Source organism: Vidua chalybeata, chromosome 4 (assembly GCF_026979565.1).
Source record: "Vidua chalybeata isolate OUT-0048 chromosome 4, bVidCha1 merged haplotype, whole genome shotgun sequence".
Classification (NCBI taxonomy): Eukaryota; Metazoa; Chordata; class Aves; order Passeriformes; family Viduidae; genus Vidua; species Vidua chalybeata.
The window spans coordinates 44,633,726-44,652,354 of NC_071533.1; the positions used below are offsets into that span (position 1 = coordinate 44,633,726).

General features: G+C 38.3%; 2 protein-coding genes across 17 annotated transcripts in view; one reads left to right on the forward strand and one right to left on the reverse strand.

Annotated features, from left to right (window-relative positions):
• The window catches only part of CLCN3 (chloride voltage-gated channel 3), a 59,316-nt gene extending 54,453 nt beyond the window's left edge, over positions 1 to 4,863 (reverse strand). For 2 of the 3 annotated variants that reach the window (XM_053940036.1, XM_053940034.1), the window contains exon 1: positions 4,778 to 4,863. The gene's annotated coding sequence lies outside the window, so the exon portion shown is untranslated. The remainder of the gene's footprint in view (positions 1 to 4,777) is intronic. The other variant, XM_053940037.1, reaches the window with a different exon arrangement.
• Positions 4,864 to 5,081: 218 nt separating this feature from the next.
• The window catches only part of NEK1 (NIMA related kinase 1), a 42,812-nt gene continuing 29,264 nt past the window's right edge, over positions 5,082 to 18,629 (forward strand). For 7 of the 14 annotated variants that reach the window (XM_053940333.1, XM_053940339.1, XM_053940337.1 and 4 more), the window contains exons 1-10: positions 5,083 to 5,161; positions 8,032 to 8,180; positions 8,261 to 8,357; positions 10,320 to 10,417; positions 11,973 to 12,056; positions 12,473 to 12,540; positions 12,663 to 12,749; positions 13,786 to 13,840; positions 15,220 to 15,420; positions 17,883 to 17,943. In XM_053940333.1, the coding sequence (XP_053796308.1) occupies positions 8,064 to 8,180; positions 8,261 to 8,357; positions 10,320 to 10,417; positions 11,973 to 12,056; positions 12,473 to 12,540; positions 12,663 to 12,749; positions 13,786 to 13,840; positions 15,220 to 15,420; positions 17,883 to 17,943 (868 nt within the window). In that variant the 5' untranslated portion in view covers positions 5,083 to 5,161; positions 8,032 to 8,063. Of the gene's footprint in view, positions 5,162 to 5,588; positions 5,608 to 5,949; positions 5,989 to 8,031; positions 8,181 to 8,260; positions 8,358 to 10,319; positions 10,418 to 11,972; positions 12,057 to 12,472; positions 12,541 to 12,662; positions 12,750 to 13,785; positions 13,841 to 15,219; positions 15,421 to 17,882; positions 17,944 to 18,629 lie in introns of those variants that run through there. The other 7 variants (XM_053940345.1, XM_053940346.1, XM_053940343.1 and 4 more) reach the window with 5 other exon arrangements.

The following is an 18,629-nucleotide window of genomic DNA, read 5'->3' on the forward strand; positions in this document are numbered from 1 at the left end:
AATTTCCAAAGGATGAAATAAATACATAATTTTTTCAGAGAGACCTGTGAACCTCTGATGTTAATAAACAAGATTGTTAATTGCCTGCTCCTGCTTTTTAATAAAAACAGATATTCTAACTAAAGGAGATTTAAAAAAAAATCAAAAGGTAGTGAAGATGCACAAATAGCACCAAAGCAAAGTATTTCCTAAATCAAGTGTGTTAGCAGTTCAGAATGCACAGCAAGTTGCCTTCACTTGAATATTCTTCTCTCCAGCTGTAAAATCTAGTTGAAACATTGGCAAGGGCATTTCCAAAATTATGTGTATTTCATCAGGGTCTACAAATGGTAGATAAGTTTCTGGCAGGAGAGTCCAGAGAGAAATTTACTGTTCAATAATGGTATCAAGTTAAAAACAAGACTCGTGGTGGGTATTTTATGAAGAAAAAAAGAAATTGGGTTCATGTGAGATTTGTAATATTACAAAAAAAAAAAAAATCACCTGTACTTTACTAAAAGGCTTTCACCTAACAGACAGCAAAGAAGGTAAGTTATCTTAAATGTGTTATACAACCACAGAGATGAATCAGTTTACAGAATTGAGTTCACAGATCAAATTTATTAAAAATAAGCCATTCTCTACCTATCCAAAGAAAATAAACATTCTTTAAAATTTCTTAGGTATAAAAACTGAGATTTTTTTTCTAACTGTGGTAATGACATAAGTACTTAGTGCACAGATTGTTAGTTCTTCTCAGGTGTCTTGAAGCTTTACTGCCCAAGTTAAAAGAATATTTGCGTCTCAGCACAAAACAGATGAAAACTGTTAAGTCTGTAAGACTGATAGTAACTTAAAGATGTCTGCAAGACTAGAAACAAAAAAAGTCAAATAACATTTAAAGAAATCTTCAGTTTTCTTTCCTATATATACTCTGGAAATCTGTAGATTCAGTTTTCAAAATCAGAAAATGAATGTGTTTGGAAGCATATGGAGAACAGAATTTTTTTTCCCCATCATATAAAGGAGACAAATTAAAAGCAGAAAACTCAGGGGGGAAAGCTGCAGTAGATCAAAAACTGCAGATAACACATCAAAATCCAAGAAATCTGGCAGAGAACACCAATTTGAAGCTAAAAGTAGAAGGAACTCAAACACAAACATCTTTCAGGAAAACAAGTACTTGAATTTAAACTGGCAGGATGTCAAATATTAAATCACCCCAGTAGCTCTATCTGAAATTTAAACAAAGTACTGAAGTGAAATGCCATTTTTACTATTTCAATTAGGAAACATTTCTTCGATGTACTTATTGCAGTATGAACATGTAAAACACACATTTGAGTACTTCATCTCCTCTGAACTTTTTAGAGAAATTTATCAAAACATATCAAAAATAAGGAGAAAAAAATAACAGCGAAGGTTATTTTTATCAAAGGGTCTGTGCTTCAGGACTGAAGTTAATTCACTTTTTCATTTACTATTCCTCCTTAGCCCCACAAAGTAAGCAGAGTCCAATCCTGTAACTAGAAAGTCTAAGGAAAATACTTAACAAACAAAACAGCTGAATGCCTAGAAAGTTCAAGGGGAAAATACCCGACTAGATGCTCTCCAAGTTATTAAAAGTAACTGCTGGTACCCACTATGGAGTTATAAATTCTGTTCTTTACATTCATTTCCAGGAATATACACTCAAGACCACCAACTACATAATACAAACTAATAAGGGTACCCCAGATGCAAACAGATTCATAACCATTTCAGCAGCTTTGTCTAGAATTCTTTCTCTTATGCATGTAGCCTATGAATTACAAGTATAACTACTATCTCAACAATTTACATTTTCCAGTTTCTGTTTTTAAAGCAGAGCACATTTCCCAGCAGAAAAAAAAAAAAATCTGTTTACAACCCTCTTATCATAATCAATTTAAATAAGCATTATTCCATCTAGACTTTATTCTCTCAGATGATCTTTTATAAAGGCTTCCAAAGTTCAAAAACAAGTTTCAAGTTAAACAACTCTAAAAATTTGTAATTGTCAACTTTCTACTATCCTGAGCATCTTCAGTTTGCAAAGCATGGCATATAAACAAGCACAAAGCATTGTATTGCAGAGCCTCCTCAATCCACAAGCACAGGTAAAAAGCTGACCTGACACCTGAACAGCTTTAGCAAGTCAGACAACACAGAACCTGCGCTTTAAGGTTATGATATAAGGGAACAACTGAAACAAGGAGGGCAGAATTGGGAACTTGCTCACAGGCATTAAGCTGAAATCTTAGTTTTGGGAAAATAAGCAGGGAGAGTACAAAGGCAGTTCCATGCACATGATGTACCACTGCTGACAACCTTTGGAATTTATTGGGTTACTGCTGCTGTGAAGGTGCCAAAGCAAGAAATTTAGGAACGTGCAAAATAATCTGAGAATTAGGAAATTAACTCAAATTGGTACTATCACTTCTGGCACAAATCTCTTCAGCAACAGAGCTTCCATTATACTTTTTTAATTTATGACCAAGTTAAAAATATCCCTACTGCCAAATTATTATAAAACTTTACTCTGAAACCTTGATCTGTACAGTTACACCTATTCACATGCATATGAAGTCAGCTAAAGAAGAGCAGGAAAAAACTATCTCAATGTTCCTAGAATGCCTTTTGGCAATGATTGTGAACTTGGAACAGCTGTCCCAGCTTTAGTACTTACACTCAAGTAATGCAACTCTGCTGTTCAAGATAAGACACACACACACAGACCCCAAAGCAAAGTGTGTAGGGGGAGGAAGCCAAATTGTATATTCGGTGAACAGGAGAAAATATATTACGCAGCCAGACCCTTCTGTTCATAGAGTAACCAGTAGAGTGGGTTTTCACATGCAGGTTACTCAAACATCAATTTGCTACAAATGTTTGTGTGCAACAGAGCACAACAGGAAGTATGAACATGGTCATGAGAAAAATTATGACAAATTCATAAAATAAAGATTCAGAGCAATGCAGTCATAAAGAGCAAAGGCCAACAGCTTCAAGTGTCTTTCTTGGTCAAGAATTTGGATAGGCTTGTTTTTATTACAAGGGGAGAAGAGAGGAGGAAGAGGGGGGGAATTTTACCCAGGACTACTTTAAGTCGCAAGTATGCACCAGAGAGAGAACAGTGGAATAGTAAACCACTCAAAGACGGCATTGTAAAAAATTGGGCAAAGAAAACCTTGGAATACAACAAGGAAGATGTGTTTCTAGAAACATTACAATACATATTGTGTATGACAGCTATCATTATCAGGCAAAGAATTTTTAGGACTGACATACCACATACCAATACTAAAGAGAAGCAAACAAGAAACAAGCTCCATTTTTCTGAACACCATGTAAATTCTGTTTTCACATGTGTTGCAGAGAGATGCAGAGTCATTGTGTTTCAAACTATGAGTTTCAAGCTACCTGTAGTTTTCCCAGAGCAGAACTCCTTCCTACTCTGACAACTTTGCAGCAAGTTTACATCTGCTTGCCAGCCAAAGAGACAAGACATCAAATTTACAGTAGTTAGTGAAAGACTTATTTTAGCAAAAGTGATAATGACAGCTGGTGAGTTCTCTTTTATTATTCTTCACAAAGGTATGTTTCCTAAAATGCACAAATATTTTTTTTAATTCTACATTACAGCATATTGACATTTTCTTAAATAGAGAAACAGTTTTGATGACTATCTGCTTTCAAATCTGTCATACCAACACATCCTTCATTCAAATAGCTGTATCTGCAAAGAAGTATCTCTGTTGCTAAGGGATACTGAAAATAAACCCCTCCACAGGTCCACCAAAAAGAAAAGCATCTAAAAGCACCAATTCACCTGACAATTTCTTCCACAAACTCCGGAAGAGAAATTTCAGAGGTCCCACAAACTCAAAAATGAGGCTAAAGTCTTCAAACCCAAATGACTACCATTTACCAGTATGTTGTCAAAAATATATAAGCATCTATTCTAACATAGGTTAGACACAGAACATTTTTAAATTTGGTTGTAAAGCCCTATTTTACCTAGTTTAGTACTTTAAATTGTGACACAGCAAATTTACTACACTACACAGAACACAGTTCACTCTCAGCACACAATTTTCCACTGTCACATTCATAGCCGTTCATTTTAAGTGAGAATTGATACACACTTGTTTTACAGCCATTTCCACGGTTTTGGCTAGGGCAGGGAATAATTTTGGACAAGTAGGGAAGATAATATGAAAGAATGCACTCACTATTCAGTTTTAACCTCGCTGACCTGCACACCCATATAATTATGAGGCTCCAACAAGAGCCCATTACCTCTCTCCCTTGTCTAAGAGCGGTCCTACCAGCCGAACCCGTGAGCCAATATAAAGAGAGCAACTCATGCAGAAAAATCCTTCCAGCGCTGGTTGCATGGGGAGGAGACCCTGGACATTCCAAGCCGCAGAGCCCCCCACTTTCCCTATGAGCACAAGCGCTGCCCGGAAGAACATCGGGATGGGGTGACAGGGTGCAAACATTACGTGTTTACGCTCTGTAAACACGCGGGGCATGTTCCCCCTCATCCTGGCCTTTCGGGGGAGGCACACGGACGAGGTGAGGGATACCACGTCCGTCCCTTCCCGATCCCGGCCGGCCGGAGCCGTTTCGCCGGCGGGGCCGCAGCAGCCGCTGGGCGAACGGGGGCTGCCCACTCCGCTCCCCTCCTCCCGCCGCCTCGGCCCCGCTCGCTCCCCTGCCGTGTCCCTGGGCCGCGGGGGAACCCCAGCCTGCCCCGCCCCGCCCCTCCCCGTACCTGCGCGGGCGGTGCCGCCCGCTGATCCCCGGGGAGGCGCTGGCTCATCCTCCCTCCGAGCGCCAGCCGGACACGGGCGCAGCCCCCGGACCCGCGGCCGCTCCGCCGCCCGGCACCGCCTCCTCGGCCCGGGGAGGGCGGGGATTCCCACCGCGCAGAATCGGCGCCCGTCGGGCCCCCGGGGTCAGCATCGCCGTCACTGCTGATTCTGCTTCCCGCGGTCCGCCCGGCGCGGGCTCGTCCCCCGCTCCCGCGGAGGGGCGCGGCTTCCCGGAGGCGCGGGAGGGGCCCCTGCCGGGCTCCCTCGCTGCGAGGGCGGGTTGAGGGCCCAGGGGGAAACAGGACAGTCCCGCGCTTCACAACGGGGTGCAGGCGGTTTCCCAGGTAAAGCAGGCAGAGAGTGCCGGGTACATCGCGGCATCGTTCGGCTTCGGGCTACACTGCGCCGCCTCGAAATTCCAGGCGCTGCGGAGACCCCGAGAACTTAAGGGTTTTACCTGCAGAGAAAACGCAGGTGTCGGGCTCAGCACGGAGCTCCTGGGTACTGCCAGCCGAAGTGCTGAGGCCACTGTGGGGTCCACTTAACACACGGCGAATGCAAGTTCCAACAAAACGGGTCAAGTCAAGGGGTGGTGTTTTTTTTCCCCTAAGTAAAATGCTCGCTGGTCCGCTTATGTGCAAGGCTAACAAGCCTGCAAGGCGCCGTGCCCTGTGGCACTCGGACTGAGAAAGCGCGTTGTGAATCACGAGGCTTTTTGCCCATAGGTGCCATTAAGGCGCGCTTTGGAGTCGGGAACGGAGGTGCCACAGGTGCGGCCCGACCCTCTCCGGTAAGCGCTGCGCTCAGCCCCGCCGGGTCACGCTTCCCCCTGGGAAGCCCGGCCCAGGGCTGTCCTGGGGCAGCCACATACCGCCGGTGCCGGGCTGTACGCCGTTCCGGCTCGCTCGTGAAACACTTGTAGCGGTTTTGGGGGGGTTTCCCCCAAAACGCTGGCACCCGCGCGCGCCCCGCCCGTCACGTGACCGTGGCCGCGCGTTACCAGGGTGAAGTGCCGCTAACGCGGACCGGGCGGGCAGGGCCGGGGCCCCGCCCCGGTGCGGGCTCGCCCAATGGGAATCAAGCTGCGGGGCGGGACCGCCAATAGGAGCGGAGGGGGCGGGGCCTTGCCAGGCGCGAGGCCAGGTTGGGCCGTCGTGGCCGCGGCGGGCAGGTATGGCGGGGTGGGTCCGGGGCGGGCGCGGGGAAAGCTGAGGCGGGGTGGGGACGGGGCGGGCGGGGCCGCCCTGCTGGGAGCCGGACAGGTAGAGGATGGCCTCTTTCAGCCACCCCGGGGCTGGCGGTACCCGGCCGCGCCTCTCGCCCCGGTACTCGGCTTCCTCTGGCTGTGCGGGGGCGGCGGCCTGGCGGGGCCGCTTGCGGAGCGCGGCCCAGCTCGGCCCCTGCCCTGGCCTGGCCTGGACCTCCCCTTACGCGCGGCCCTGGCCTGGCCGTGCGCTCCGGTCGGTCGGGCTGCCTCGGGGTGTGACTTGTGCAGTTCTCCTGTGTGTCCGATGAACTGACTTGCTGCCCTGGGCTTGAAAAGACAACGCCCTGTCAGCGCTGATGTCCTTCCTCTGGACGTCTAATTTTCCCTTGCCACATGTAAAAATAAGCTATGTAACTCATGGAAGATTATATACCTGCTTTGACTGAACTGTAACTTCTCGCCCAAAGGGTGGTTACTGCCCATTTGTATTTGCACGGGGCAGCATGCAGAACCAGCCCTAAGCTATGCTTAATGTAGCTGTTTTAACTGTAGAACAATTCTGGTTGTTTCATAAAGTAGGGTAGGAAGAGAACTTCAGTAGAGTCATGCAAAGTTCAAATTGTGTCACACCTGCTGTGCTTTTACTGTTGCCTGAAAGAGAATATTGAAGATAGTACCAACACCTTCTTATGTTTAGAAGTCCAGCTTTATATTAAACTATCTTTATGTACTGTAAGAGAAAAAAACAACCTCACCAAGACACTGCAGGCCTGTAATTTTAACTTTTTACTTTCCTGGTAGTTAGTCTTAGTAGGCTTTGCATCTCCTCTTTTCCAGAACAGATTACTTTAGATCTCTCTTGTTTTGTCTTGTTATGCTTATCAGGCTTATTCATTTTAAGTCTGCTTTCATGGTATGGGTCCTGTTAAGCGGCATCTGTGTCTAGTACATGGTAATTCTGTAAAAAAAAAAAATGAAATTGAGCAGAGACCCTGATTGTGAGACCTCTGATGTGTGTGAAGTTTGGATCTAAGCTACTAGGATCTCCTGTTGGAAGGAAGCTGGGTGCAAAAATGCTATTAGCTCTTGCAACTGAGGCTTAAGTGAAGAAAATCTTAGGATGCTTTTGTCTTTTTCAGCTTACAGAGACTTCTTCAGGGTATGAGAGCTCTTTTTGCTTTAAAAAATATAATCTTTTAGTCTACTGAGAATTTGCTCAGACATTTGTCACTTTGGTCTTTGTTTTGCCCTTTCATCGTGCTATTCTGACACATCTGTGTATTACCATAGCTTCTGCTTGCACCTCTCTAGTGTCCTGTTTTTACCAAAATAATTTTTAGTATAGAAGCTTAAACACCATAAAAATTCACCTGAGTACTCCTTTTAATCTGAGAAAGTAGTCTAAATGGTCAGATAGTACATGAAAAATAGGGATTTGTGCCATTTTGTGATTATTTGTTTTATATGCAACATGAAACGAGTCTTTCAGTCAGGCTTATGGCCACATCTCTCTATATTGAATAATGATTTGAAATGTGATGGGGATCTGTTGAATTCAGGCCATTTTTGGCTTCATTATAGTGATAAAAAAGCTGGATTTAGTGCTTAAGAAACAATGCACAGGAATTCCCCTCACCTCCATTGTGTTTCTTCCAATTCAAGCTGAATAAAACATTTTTAACCAGGTGCTATAGCTCTATGGTGTTTGTGTGTGAGCTGAATCAGAAGCCTTGGCACTGATTGCACATTTAAAGACAAAACAGATCCTTTTTAGTCAAAAACAGGTTTTAGTTATGCAGCCCTTGTTGGCCCAAAATAAGCCAACTGTACCAAAATAGAATTGAGACTAAGAGTAGATGATGTACAGAAAATGAACTGAAGAGACAAATGGATCAACATTTTGAGTTTAAAAAAAATTACCATGCCCTGATCAGGCTAAATCACTAAGTACACCTAATTAAATATACTCATGTGGGTTTTTTTGTGTTTGTTGGTTTGTTTTTCCAGTACTCAAGTAAGGATGCCTTAAGACGAGAACTATGGATAAATATATCAAAGTACGGAAGATTGGAGAAGGATCCTTTGGGAAAGCAATACTTGTCAAAGCTAAAGAGAATGGCCAACAGTATGTCATTAAAGAAATAAACATCTCTAAGGTAAGTGATTATTATTAATAAATTCCTGGTCCATTCTTTTTGTATTTCTGTTCTCACAAATCATTATTTTCATTCTGAAGATGTCAAATAAGGAGAGAGAAGAATCAAGGAGAGAAGTTGCTGTTTTGGCTAACATGAAACACCCAAATATTGTCCTGTATCGGGAGTCATTTGAAGGTAAGATAAACTAATACAGTAGAACCTGAAGTGACATGAGTGACTCTGTGCACTTCTTACTGCACTTAGTCTATTCTCTCTTTGATCAGTATTTTTTGTGCCCTTATTACTTACTTCAGTTATTTTCCATATTTTTTCAGAATTCCCATCCACATTTAAAAATAATAATAATTCAAGAAAAAGGGCAACAAATATTCATGACTATAACTTTACATGCACTTTTGGTTTTGGTTGTTGCTTAAAGGAAAGATATTCTTTTGTTTCTCCAGAGCATAGGTCTCCTTGAATATACCCGAGCAACTGGAATGCTTGTGTAGGATAAATTTGTGTAGGTTAAATTACAGTCTAAATTTGGATATTGATAACCTAGCAAGGGCAATTTTATGTCCAAGTCTGTTGTCTTAGAGTTCAGTCTTCAGTAACTGCAACCATATAGTTGCTTTCAGAGCTGGGAAAATAGATGGGACTGTTTACTTCATCAGGCAGTGAAGGAAGGAGAAATATAATTCTGCATTGTCTTCACAGTCAATGTCTTGGGAAATGGGCAGGACAGAAAAAAGATTCCAAAAGCTTATTATAAAAGTTAAAATATTATTTAAAGCCCCTAAATATTATTTGAACTGCTGTTTAGAGATTTTGGTCTCTTCTCCTTTCCTTCCTTTCTGCTAACTTTCTTATGTGTTTTGCCTGGGGCTTTCACTTTATCTTTTCATTAAGTTAGATTTTTGTGATGTCATATTACACAGCCACACTTCTGGTTTATAAATGCACACTGCTTTCTTCATTGTGGTAGAGGGCTGTTCTTCAGGACTGCTTTTGTCTTATGAGGTAGATCCTGTAATCCATAATTCACAAGACTTTGTGTTGCATCTTTATTGCCAGAACACATTGACTTGGAATACATTGAATATAAAGTTCCTAGAAGAAAATTATTTCAGCAATAGATGTGCAAGAAATCTAGACTTATAGAATCATCTTTTAAAATAACACTAATGAAAGATAATAATAAAATAACCAAACAGAGAAATTTTAAGGGTTTGATGTTTTGAAAGGCAGATTTCAGAAGCATTCTATGTGAGTGAAATTTCAGTGACTTAGATGATTCAATTTATTTTAATTCAAAGGTTTTTAAGTGTTGTGACTAACTTTTTCATAAAATAGGAGTTCTTTTTCTTTTGAGCAGCATGTGACTGATTTTCTGCAGTTATTCATCTCTTCTCAAAATCATGCCTAGTATGTGAGTAGCGTAGTTCTTACGCTCGTGGCAACTTACAATTTGCTTCTGCCTAATCTGTTTTTTCATCAGTAACTGGGAAAACCATAACTTTGAATGAAATGTATTATGTTTGTTCATACCTCCTACTGGAAACTTGCATGGGATTTTTTTTAGTCTCATGAGATTTCATTCAAAAATGAGAAAATAATTGTTTCCATCTCATTGTCTGCTGGAAGTTCTCTTACTGTTCTTCAGACTGAAATAAACTGCATGTCTAGTACAAAAGCTGATGGCTGTCATGTTCTAGCAAGTTCAGGTAAAATTCGAAGAAAGAAGAAGGCAAATAGAGGCAACTTAAGATCCCTTTAGGGTAGGGGGATCTATAGGATGTTTGAAAGAAGTTTAAAGATTGGTTTTATATTGCATTCATAAAATGGCACCTTTAATTTTTTAGTGGTTTTCAGCGCCATGTTGGAGCATTGATTCAGTAGATGTAATTCTTTTCCCTCCCTATCAAAATAGTCCAGTGTTACCAAAATGGAAAAATCAGGTTTTGAAACTCAAAATAATAAACATATTTTTGCTTGAAGTTTGAAAAAATGGACTAGTAAATTATATCTGAAGCTGCATGTGAAAAAGTAAATGTTTGTTGCTTTTTCTGTGACTGTGGTAAAGATATTTAGAAAGTTAAGTAAAGAAGGGTCTTGCTTTTGTCTTTTTGAAATACTTTGTCTTTTACCTTACAGAAAATGGCTGTCTGTACATAGTGATGGATTACTGTGAAGGAGGAGACCTATTTAAAAAGATAAATGCCCAGAAAGGAATCCTGTTCTCTGAAGATCAGGTAACAGCAAACTGCTGTTACAGTGTTTTGTTGCAGGATACTTTTTCATGAATTTGAAATTATTTTTGTTCAAATTATAGATGAGGTTGCTTAATCTAAAAGACTATTCTCAAACAGATAGTCTTGTTACTATTGGTCAATGTAGTGTCATTAAAAAACAAAACCAAACGAAACCACAAATGAAAAGAACAACTGCACAAAAAAAACCTCAGAAAGAAAATATGGTTGAAAGTCCTGGATATGTTTCTTGAGATTTTTTCTCTATGTATAAGATGCTTTTAAAAGTTGGATCTCTAGTGAAGTAAACCAAATCTGAGACATGAAAAATACTGAAAGACAACATGAGTATCCTTAAACCTCTGAAATAATTTTTAAAGTTTTTAAAAATTTAAAGGCATAGGATTTTTGTATTGTAATACTGATTTTAATGTGTCATAAGTATAAAAAATGTACTTTGTAAGTACAGTAATATGAAATATGGAGTTGGCATCATTCAAAAGTTAATTTTGCCTTTAATAAAAATTTAATATTCTGCTGATATACTTGCAATATATTTTCTTTTGCCACAAAACTGGTTATAAATTATTTTTTAGTGAAAGAGGAGTGACATAGTTTGGAATAAATGAGAGGATTTTAAGTACAGATTTGATTAAATTAAATAAAAATATGTTATGTAGGATTCGGGGTGGGTTTTTTGTTAGGACTGATATGTTTCTTTGCTTATTAATTGTTTCTATGCTTTTGTGTCTGCATCCAGTAGGATCTCAATTTACCTGGAACTGAAAAGTCTTAGTAGTATATTAAACATTTGGGATATAATTTGTAAAACTTTTCATTTTCTCATTTGATCTCACTTTTACAAGAAGGACTTCAAGTGGAAAAGTGAAAATTATGCCTTGCATTATACTATAATTTTGTCACATATGTACTTCTAAGTAGTGAATGTAAAACTACTGTTCACATGGCAAAGTTCTTGTCATTAGTCACTTCTTAAATTGTGATTTTTGCAAATTTACCCAAAAAAGGGCATTGTTGGCTTGTTCATAATCTTTAAGTTAGATGTTTGTTGCTTTTCTCATTAAAGTCTACTTTGTAATACTTTTCTTTTTAAGGTGGGACACACAAAATTACTGTACGTAGAATAAGTTTCTGCAAGCATCAGTAGGCTTCCTAGGACTCTTGGTCAATTAACTGAGAGCAGGAAGACTTGTATTGGCTGCAGCAAAAGTACAATCTTTTAATTTGCAAGTTCCATATCTCAGGCATCTTAGCCAGTCAAATCCATGTGGCATACCTCTGCTAGGTTTGTAATTCATAATGAAAATAGTGGTCTCTAGCTTAATATCAAATTTGGGTAATAAGCATCTTTTATTAAAATGTTTGTGTTATAGTGACAGTACTATTAAGTTTTTAATTATTCTTTGGTTTAAATGAAGTAGGTAAGGGGGGAAGGAAGGTAAAATCCATAGTTAAAATCTGATTTGATATTATCTTCTAAGTGGGGAAGTTTTCAGATAAATGATGAAGTTAATGTTGCATTTTCTTTTATTAATAGATTCTGGATTGGTTTGTACAAATATGTTTAGCACTAAAACACATACATGATAGAAAAATCTTACATCGGGACATAAAGTCACAGGTATGTAGGTGGCAATTTTTCAACTGAGTTGTCTTTCAAAGTGATTGCATTCAGATCTTCCTAGTTTGTTATGGAAACATTTCTAATACTGAAAACACTTCTTCAGTCTGCAGGAGATTTATATATTTATACAAACAGATGAGGCTATTTGCTAAAACTACAAGTGTTACTCATGTATTTGTGTGTGGGGACAGAAAAGATTGTTTGACAATGTGAAGTAGTGCTTTCTCTATTAATGAAGTAGGAGTTGTATAAGTCTGGTGTTCCATAGTAGTAAGTAACAATTACTTCAGGGGAATTGAATGGTAGAAAACTTTCTTCTTCTCAAAACATGTAGAGAATAAAAAGTGTGCAATTGTATGAATATTTTAATTAATAGACTTCTTAATGTTTCTGTTATATCTTGTCATATCAAGAATATATTTTTAACCAAAGATGGAACAATACAGCTGGGAGATTTTGGAATTGCCAGAGTTCTGAACAGGTAACTCCTTTTTGATACTGTTTTTCTTGTGACTTAATTTCAATTGCTTTGATGAAGGAAAACACAGTCTGTGCACTTCATGTGAGTTAACCAGTTAACATCCATCCTTGTTTTTGTCTTAGTACTGCAGAGCTGGCACGCACTTGCATAGGAACACCATACTATTTGTCACCTGAAATATGTCAGAACAAGCCTTACAACAATAAAAGGTACTAATAAGGATTTTATGAAACATTTTTGATAAAAAGACGAAAATAAGCTCTTTTAGGAATCTAAAGCTGTTCTAATCAAATGATGGTGAGCATCTGTTAGTTTGTCTCTTACCCAGCTAGGTACTGAGCTTCACTCTAGAGGTGGTACCTTAGTAGGTCTGAAGTAGAAAGCAATGTCACGGAGAGATGACTTAGCTTAATGCTCCAAGTTCTAGATATAGCTTTGTCCTTAATTGTGGCTCTACTTTTGCTTATCTGCACAGTGCTTGTACTGCCTTTGTTTATGCACTTCCAATGTGAAACGCTGTTAAGGATGAAACACAATAATTTGATTATCTGAGCACGTGATGTGCATAGACGGGTGGCTCAGCTTGCTGCAGATACCTCGTTTATGCCTTTGCTGCCCTGGCAGCAGCCTGTACCTGGTAACAAGTGTCCCCAGAGTAATTAAATGGTAATAATTAAATGTTAGTAAGTTACCCTTCCACAGCACCAAACTGTTGCATTCATTGCTGTGAATGCCTTGTACTAATTTCAATGGATTTCTAAGGAGATAAAAATTACTACAATTTTAATTTCTTCTGTATGGGGTTTATTATCCAATGGTGTTCTAACCAAATCCTGTAATGAATGAGGGTAAGTTTAGTCACTGCTAAACAGAATAAATTAACTTTATGAATTGTATTTGGTGATGAAGGTGTCTTTGATTTTATTTGTTTAATTCAAAGACCTCAGGCAAATGTATATATTTAAACAAAAAAGCCTTTGTCCATATTTTGTCTGATTTCTGTAGCTAAGATGGTTGTAAATCAGAAGCCAAAATAACATCATCTGATTTTCAGGGTGGCCTTATTTTAGTTGATGAATTGGTTTTGGTATTTTTGTTTCCTTGGGGTTTTGCAGGGTCAAAGAAGTCCATAGAGGGGGGCTTGTGCATACTCAAAAATCCACCCTTTTCTCTTCAGAGGTACAAGTTAACTGGCAATGTTAACCTAGAACTAAGTTTTAAAGTAATGTGTTCTCTTTGATTTAGTGATATCTGGGCCCTTGGTTGTGTTCTCTATGAAATGTGTACACTTAAACATGCGGTAAGTAGAAACTTAGTGTCTATAAAAGAATAGTGATTTCAAACAGAATTTATTTCTGATGTTATGCAGCTGTATTTTAGTTGATGAAATGCTTTCATGGTAGCTGTTTGAAAATTACCTTCAGCATTTTCATCTCCACTTCCTGTGCCAACCAGGACTTTTCATTGGTGTTTTGTTCCATGCCAATCTCTCAGCTGTCTTGGCACTTTTGTTTTTAATGGATGGTATTAGCTGAAAAAATTGTTAGGTGTAATAGTAAAGGATACTAGGAATAGTGGGGGATATTTGTGGGTTTTTTTGTTTGGTTGGTTTGGGGTTTTTGCTGGTTTTGTTGTTTTGTTGTTGTTTGGGGGGTTTTTGCTTGGTTGGGCTGGGTTTTATTCCCAAAAAAGCTTGAATTTACTGAAACCTTCATCGAAAATCTGAATTTGGATTCTGCTTTTTTGCAGATGGATTAATGTATTTCTGTTTAGAACGTAAATAGTGCTTAGAAAAAATTCCCAAGGTGGAAGAGTCACCTTTTTCCAATTTTTTCTTCTTCTGTCTATGTGTGTGTATAGTCTGAAGAGTATGTCTTCATTGTCCATTTTTCAGTTAGGAAGAGAAGAAAATGTTTGGGTGTTTTTCTGTCCTATTTTGGATTTTTTTTGTGGATTTTGGTGGTTTTTTTGGAGCTTCTTAGTAGCTATTTTTATTAAAAGAAAAATATTATAACAACATGAAATGGAAAGAAATATTTTCAAGGGATAAGAATTTAATTTCACTTCCAGCTTTTGTAATTTCTTCTTGATGGGTCTTTTATGTGGCAACACTTCTGACAAGGTTTAATTTCTGAGAGTTGATGTCAACAATTTGTTTTCTGTAAGCTGGGTGATACATACTATATTCTTTTTATTGTACAAAGGAATTGAAATGGTTCCCTCTGTTATCTGAGCTTAAACTGAAGTCCGAGCATTCCCTTGGATTTCATCCTGAATGAGTGTGACTACTTTACATTCTGTAATTTGAAATGGGGGGTTGCTAAAAGAGGCAGAAGGCATGTTGTGGTTCAAAGGCTTTGGAAGAGGAGATCAAGCAGATAATTATTTTTTCCCTAGTTATATATCATTGTCAGTCTAGATCTGGAGGGAGGTAATTGCTTGTTAGCAACGTTATGTCTCCATAGTATGAAATACCTGTATTGTGATGTATTTTTAACTGGAATTTTAATTTGAACACTTGGCAACAGATTATTTTGAACTGCTGGTGTTGACCTTGAAAATGTGTGTGTTGAGGGAAAGGAAGGTGCACTGTTAGTTTGGCTTCCTCATCATCTGTATGTGCAGCCTTGCATGTGGACAGGTGATAAGAATAACTGTTCTGTTCCTTGTGTGATACAGTTTGAAGCTGGTAACATGAAGAACTTGGTCCTGAAGATAATCTCTGGACCTTTTCCTCCTGTGTCTATGCATTACTCCTATGACCTACGTAATCTGCTGTCACAGCTGTTTAAAAGGAATCCTAGGAATAGACCATCAGTAAACTCCATATTGGAGAAAAACTTTATAGCCAAACGGGTTGAAAAATTTCTCACACCAGAGGTATGGAGTTAGTTTTAATTCTAACTTTGCTAAAAACATCATAGGCCTTTCCTTTTTCTTTATTTTAATGTTAATATATTACCTGGAAAACTAGAGTAATGGTATATATATAATAGAGCTCTTATAGACAGGGTCAGTTGAGGAAAAGCTAGTTTTACCATGAACTTCAAAGAAAAGTCTCGAATTATTTCGTAGTTTCCATAAGTAAATCTAAAGTGGCATTTTCTGAAGTACATTGTTTTGTGAGTTTTTCTATATCATGAGGAATCACGACTGAAATGATTTGTTTAGATATACATCTTTTGATAAAATGCTGCTGTCGATTATTTCAGCATTGTTGCTGTATAGAATTTCTTCAATCCTTTTTTTTTTTTTTTGTAATTTGGAATGGCCTGAGAGCCTATTGTGGAAAATAATGCTAAGTAAAATCATCTCTGAATTTCTTGAGGTTTAAATGTATCATGTTTATATACCCTCAAAGAAGTTGCTTCCTATTCTGTTTAAAGTCTATTAATATAATTTCATATCTAATAATGTCCTTTTAATATGAATCTAGTCAAAAGAGCTCAAGATTAACAAGTGAATAATAGTACTGATACAAGGTAAACAAATATAGAAGAGAAAGGACATGGAGGAAGTGCAGTATAAATAATTCTTACAGATTCTAACTCACAACTAAAGAAATGTCTTGAAAAGGCCATATATAATTGGAATTTCTGAATTTCTGTGTTGAAATAGACTTTCAACTTACTTCAGATTGAAGTCCCAAAGATTAAATTCAGAAATCTTTACAGATAAGTTTGTTCTAACATTTGCAACAGTGATAGTTTGATCTGATTTTATTTCCAGTAGCTAGAATGGATATGAAATTTTTATTTGGAGTTAGTCAGTCAAAGTGTAATTAGTAATAGGCTGTCTCTATCTCCACATGGTGATACTAATTTGTCCTAGATGGGAGTATGAATACTTAGGTGCAATTTTTCCAACTGTACTACTGTTGTCTTTGACTTGTGTTGCTTCCACAGACTTGGAGGTGTTATGTAATATTTAAAACAACCAAAAAACCCCCACACAGAAAGTACCTTTTATGAAATGTATCAGTCTGGTACATTCATATTCAGCAGGAGGTGGTTGTTCTGTGATACAGCTGTAATGCTTATTTTCTTTCAGTATCATCCTTGGCTAGTGCTGTTGTCCTCTGTTTTCCTTAGTCTAAGCTTAAAAATTATTTCATAGTTGGCATTTTCATGTTGCAACTGTTGCTGAAATCCCATTTTTAAATATAAGGAAATCAGTCTTCCAGTTTTATGTAAATTCTTTCTTTAGCTTCATGGCAACTAAGTTGCATTAAAGAGCAGATCTAAATTAGCATCAATTTTTAAAAAAGATAGGGGGCTCTTTGAAAGATCCTGGAGACTTGGGTTTCTTTTCTGTTAGTAAAGGTGTTATCATGTTATGATATGGAAACATCATAATTCAGTTGCTACAGCTTACCACTCAAATAAAAGCTTCAAGATAATTGAAATACCATTAGTAAGAAACTGTATGACTTCTGGCTTACAGAATCTTTGATGCCAGACTCTACAGATTAAAAATTTGCTTTGCCATCATGTGCAGAGTCCTAAGTTATGCACTTTAGTTCTTGTCTTGGATTTTTTTTCAGGTTTAACTGCTCAGCATCCATTGTAACTGATTGGTACAAATCAAAGGAATCTGGGTAGTTCAAGATTCTGTAAAAGACTATTCCTGAACTGACTCTTTTCATTTATCCTTGCTGTTCTTCCTTGAATACTTTTCATTTATACTATATAGGTTTTGAGGTGTTTGGTTCAGAGGTACCTACAATATTTAAGATTATGGCCTATTAATATTTGAATATTCTTTGTCTAGTCTCAAATTTTTCACCCCAGTAAGACTGCTTTCCATATTTTATTATGCTAATTTGATATGCCTGACAGCACACCATATATAATTTCCAGATATCTGCATATGTGGTCATCTTCCCATCTTGAAAGGGATAGCAACACTTTAAAACTGCAAACATTTTTAAAGAACTATTTTTTAACACCAGATGTATGAAAACTTGAGGTGAACTTTAGCAGCTACTCAGAAATCTAAAATGAATTACGCATAAAGATTGTGTTGATGCTCACATTAATTTTTTTCTAGCTTGTTAGCTAGTTCATGAATGAGATAACATGTGTCACCCAGAAGTCAGACTAAATTGCTTTTTAAAATTACTTGAGTAATTATGCCAAAATGTTTGAAAATACTCCAGCTTCATTGGTGTTAGTAATACTAGATTCAGTGCATAAAGTTCCATAAATGCATAAATTCATTTTCATGTAATTTACAGTAAATGCTCTTAGCTAGATGCTTACTGCTAATGGCACACTTGTCTGAAAATAAGTTATTCCTAGCTTTGGTCTCAGGTATATTGACTAACTCTTCAAATTGTTTAGCTCATTGCAGATGAATTCAGTCATAAAATTTTCCACAAGTTTGGACCACATGCTTCACCAGGTAAGCTGGTGTCTACACTGCTTTTGCTTTCAGCTCTGTCAAGATCATGTATGTAGCTTTGTTCTTTTACTAGGGTTTTTTTTTTTTTTTTTTGGTGTGTTCTCACACCTGACTGTAGAATTTTCAGGAAGAAAGAGAGCAGAAGCAATTTCCTCCCCTCCCCCGGGGAGCTGGACATATGTTGGTTACAAATAATGCAAATACAAGCTATGGGCCTGTAATATACTGTGTACTTTTTCCTCTTGCAGTATGCTACACTTCTGAAACTTAAGGAGACAGTGTAGACTGCAAATAATGGAACTAATTCATATGCTATGATTGTATGACTTTTTATCCCTTAGGAATGAAAAATGGTTAATGAGAAGTACAATTTCTTCCAAAAAAATGTGAGACACTTTATTAGAAATTCCAAGATAAAGTCTGGGTTCAGTCTAATTCAGTAAAATTTCTGCTAGTGGTAACAAAGAAGATTAATTCTGTCAAGATGGTCTTACTTCATTTTACTGCATTAGTTTGCCTTTTTTTCCCCCTAGATTTCTTTCCCAGTTACTTTATTTCCCTGTAATTATTTGATGCTCTGGCAAGGGCTTTGGTATCTTTTGATAGTGTTGCTGACCTCCTGTTCTGTGGTAAGAGAGCCCTGCTAACCCAGAATCAAACTCACAATATTGGTGTATATTCAGGAA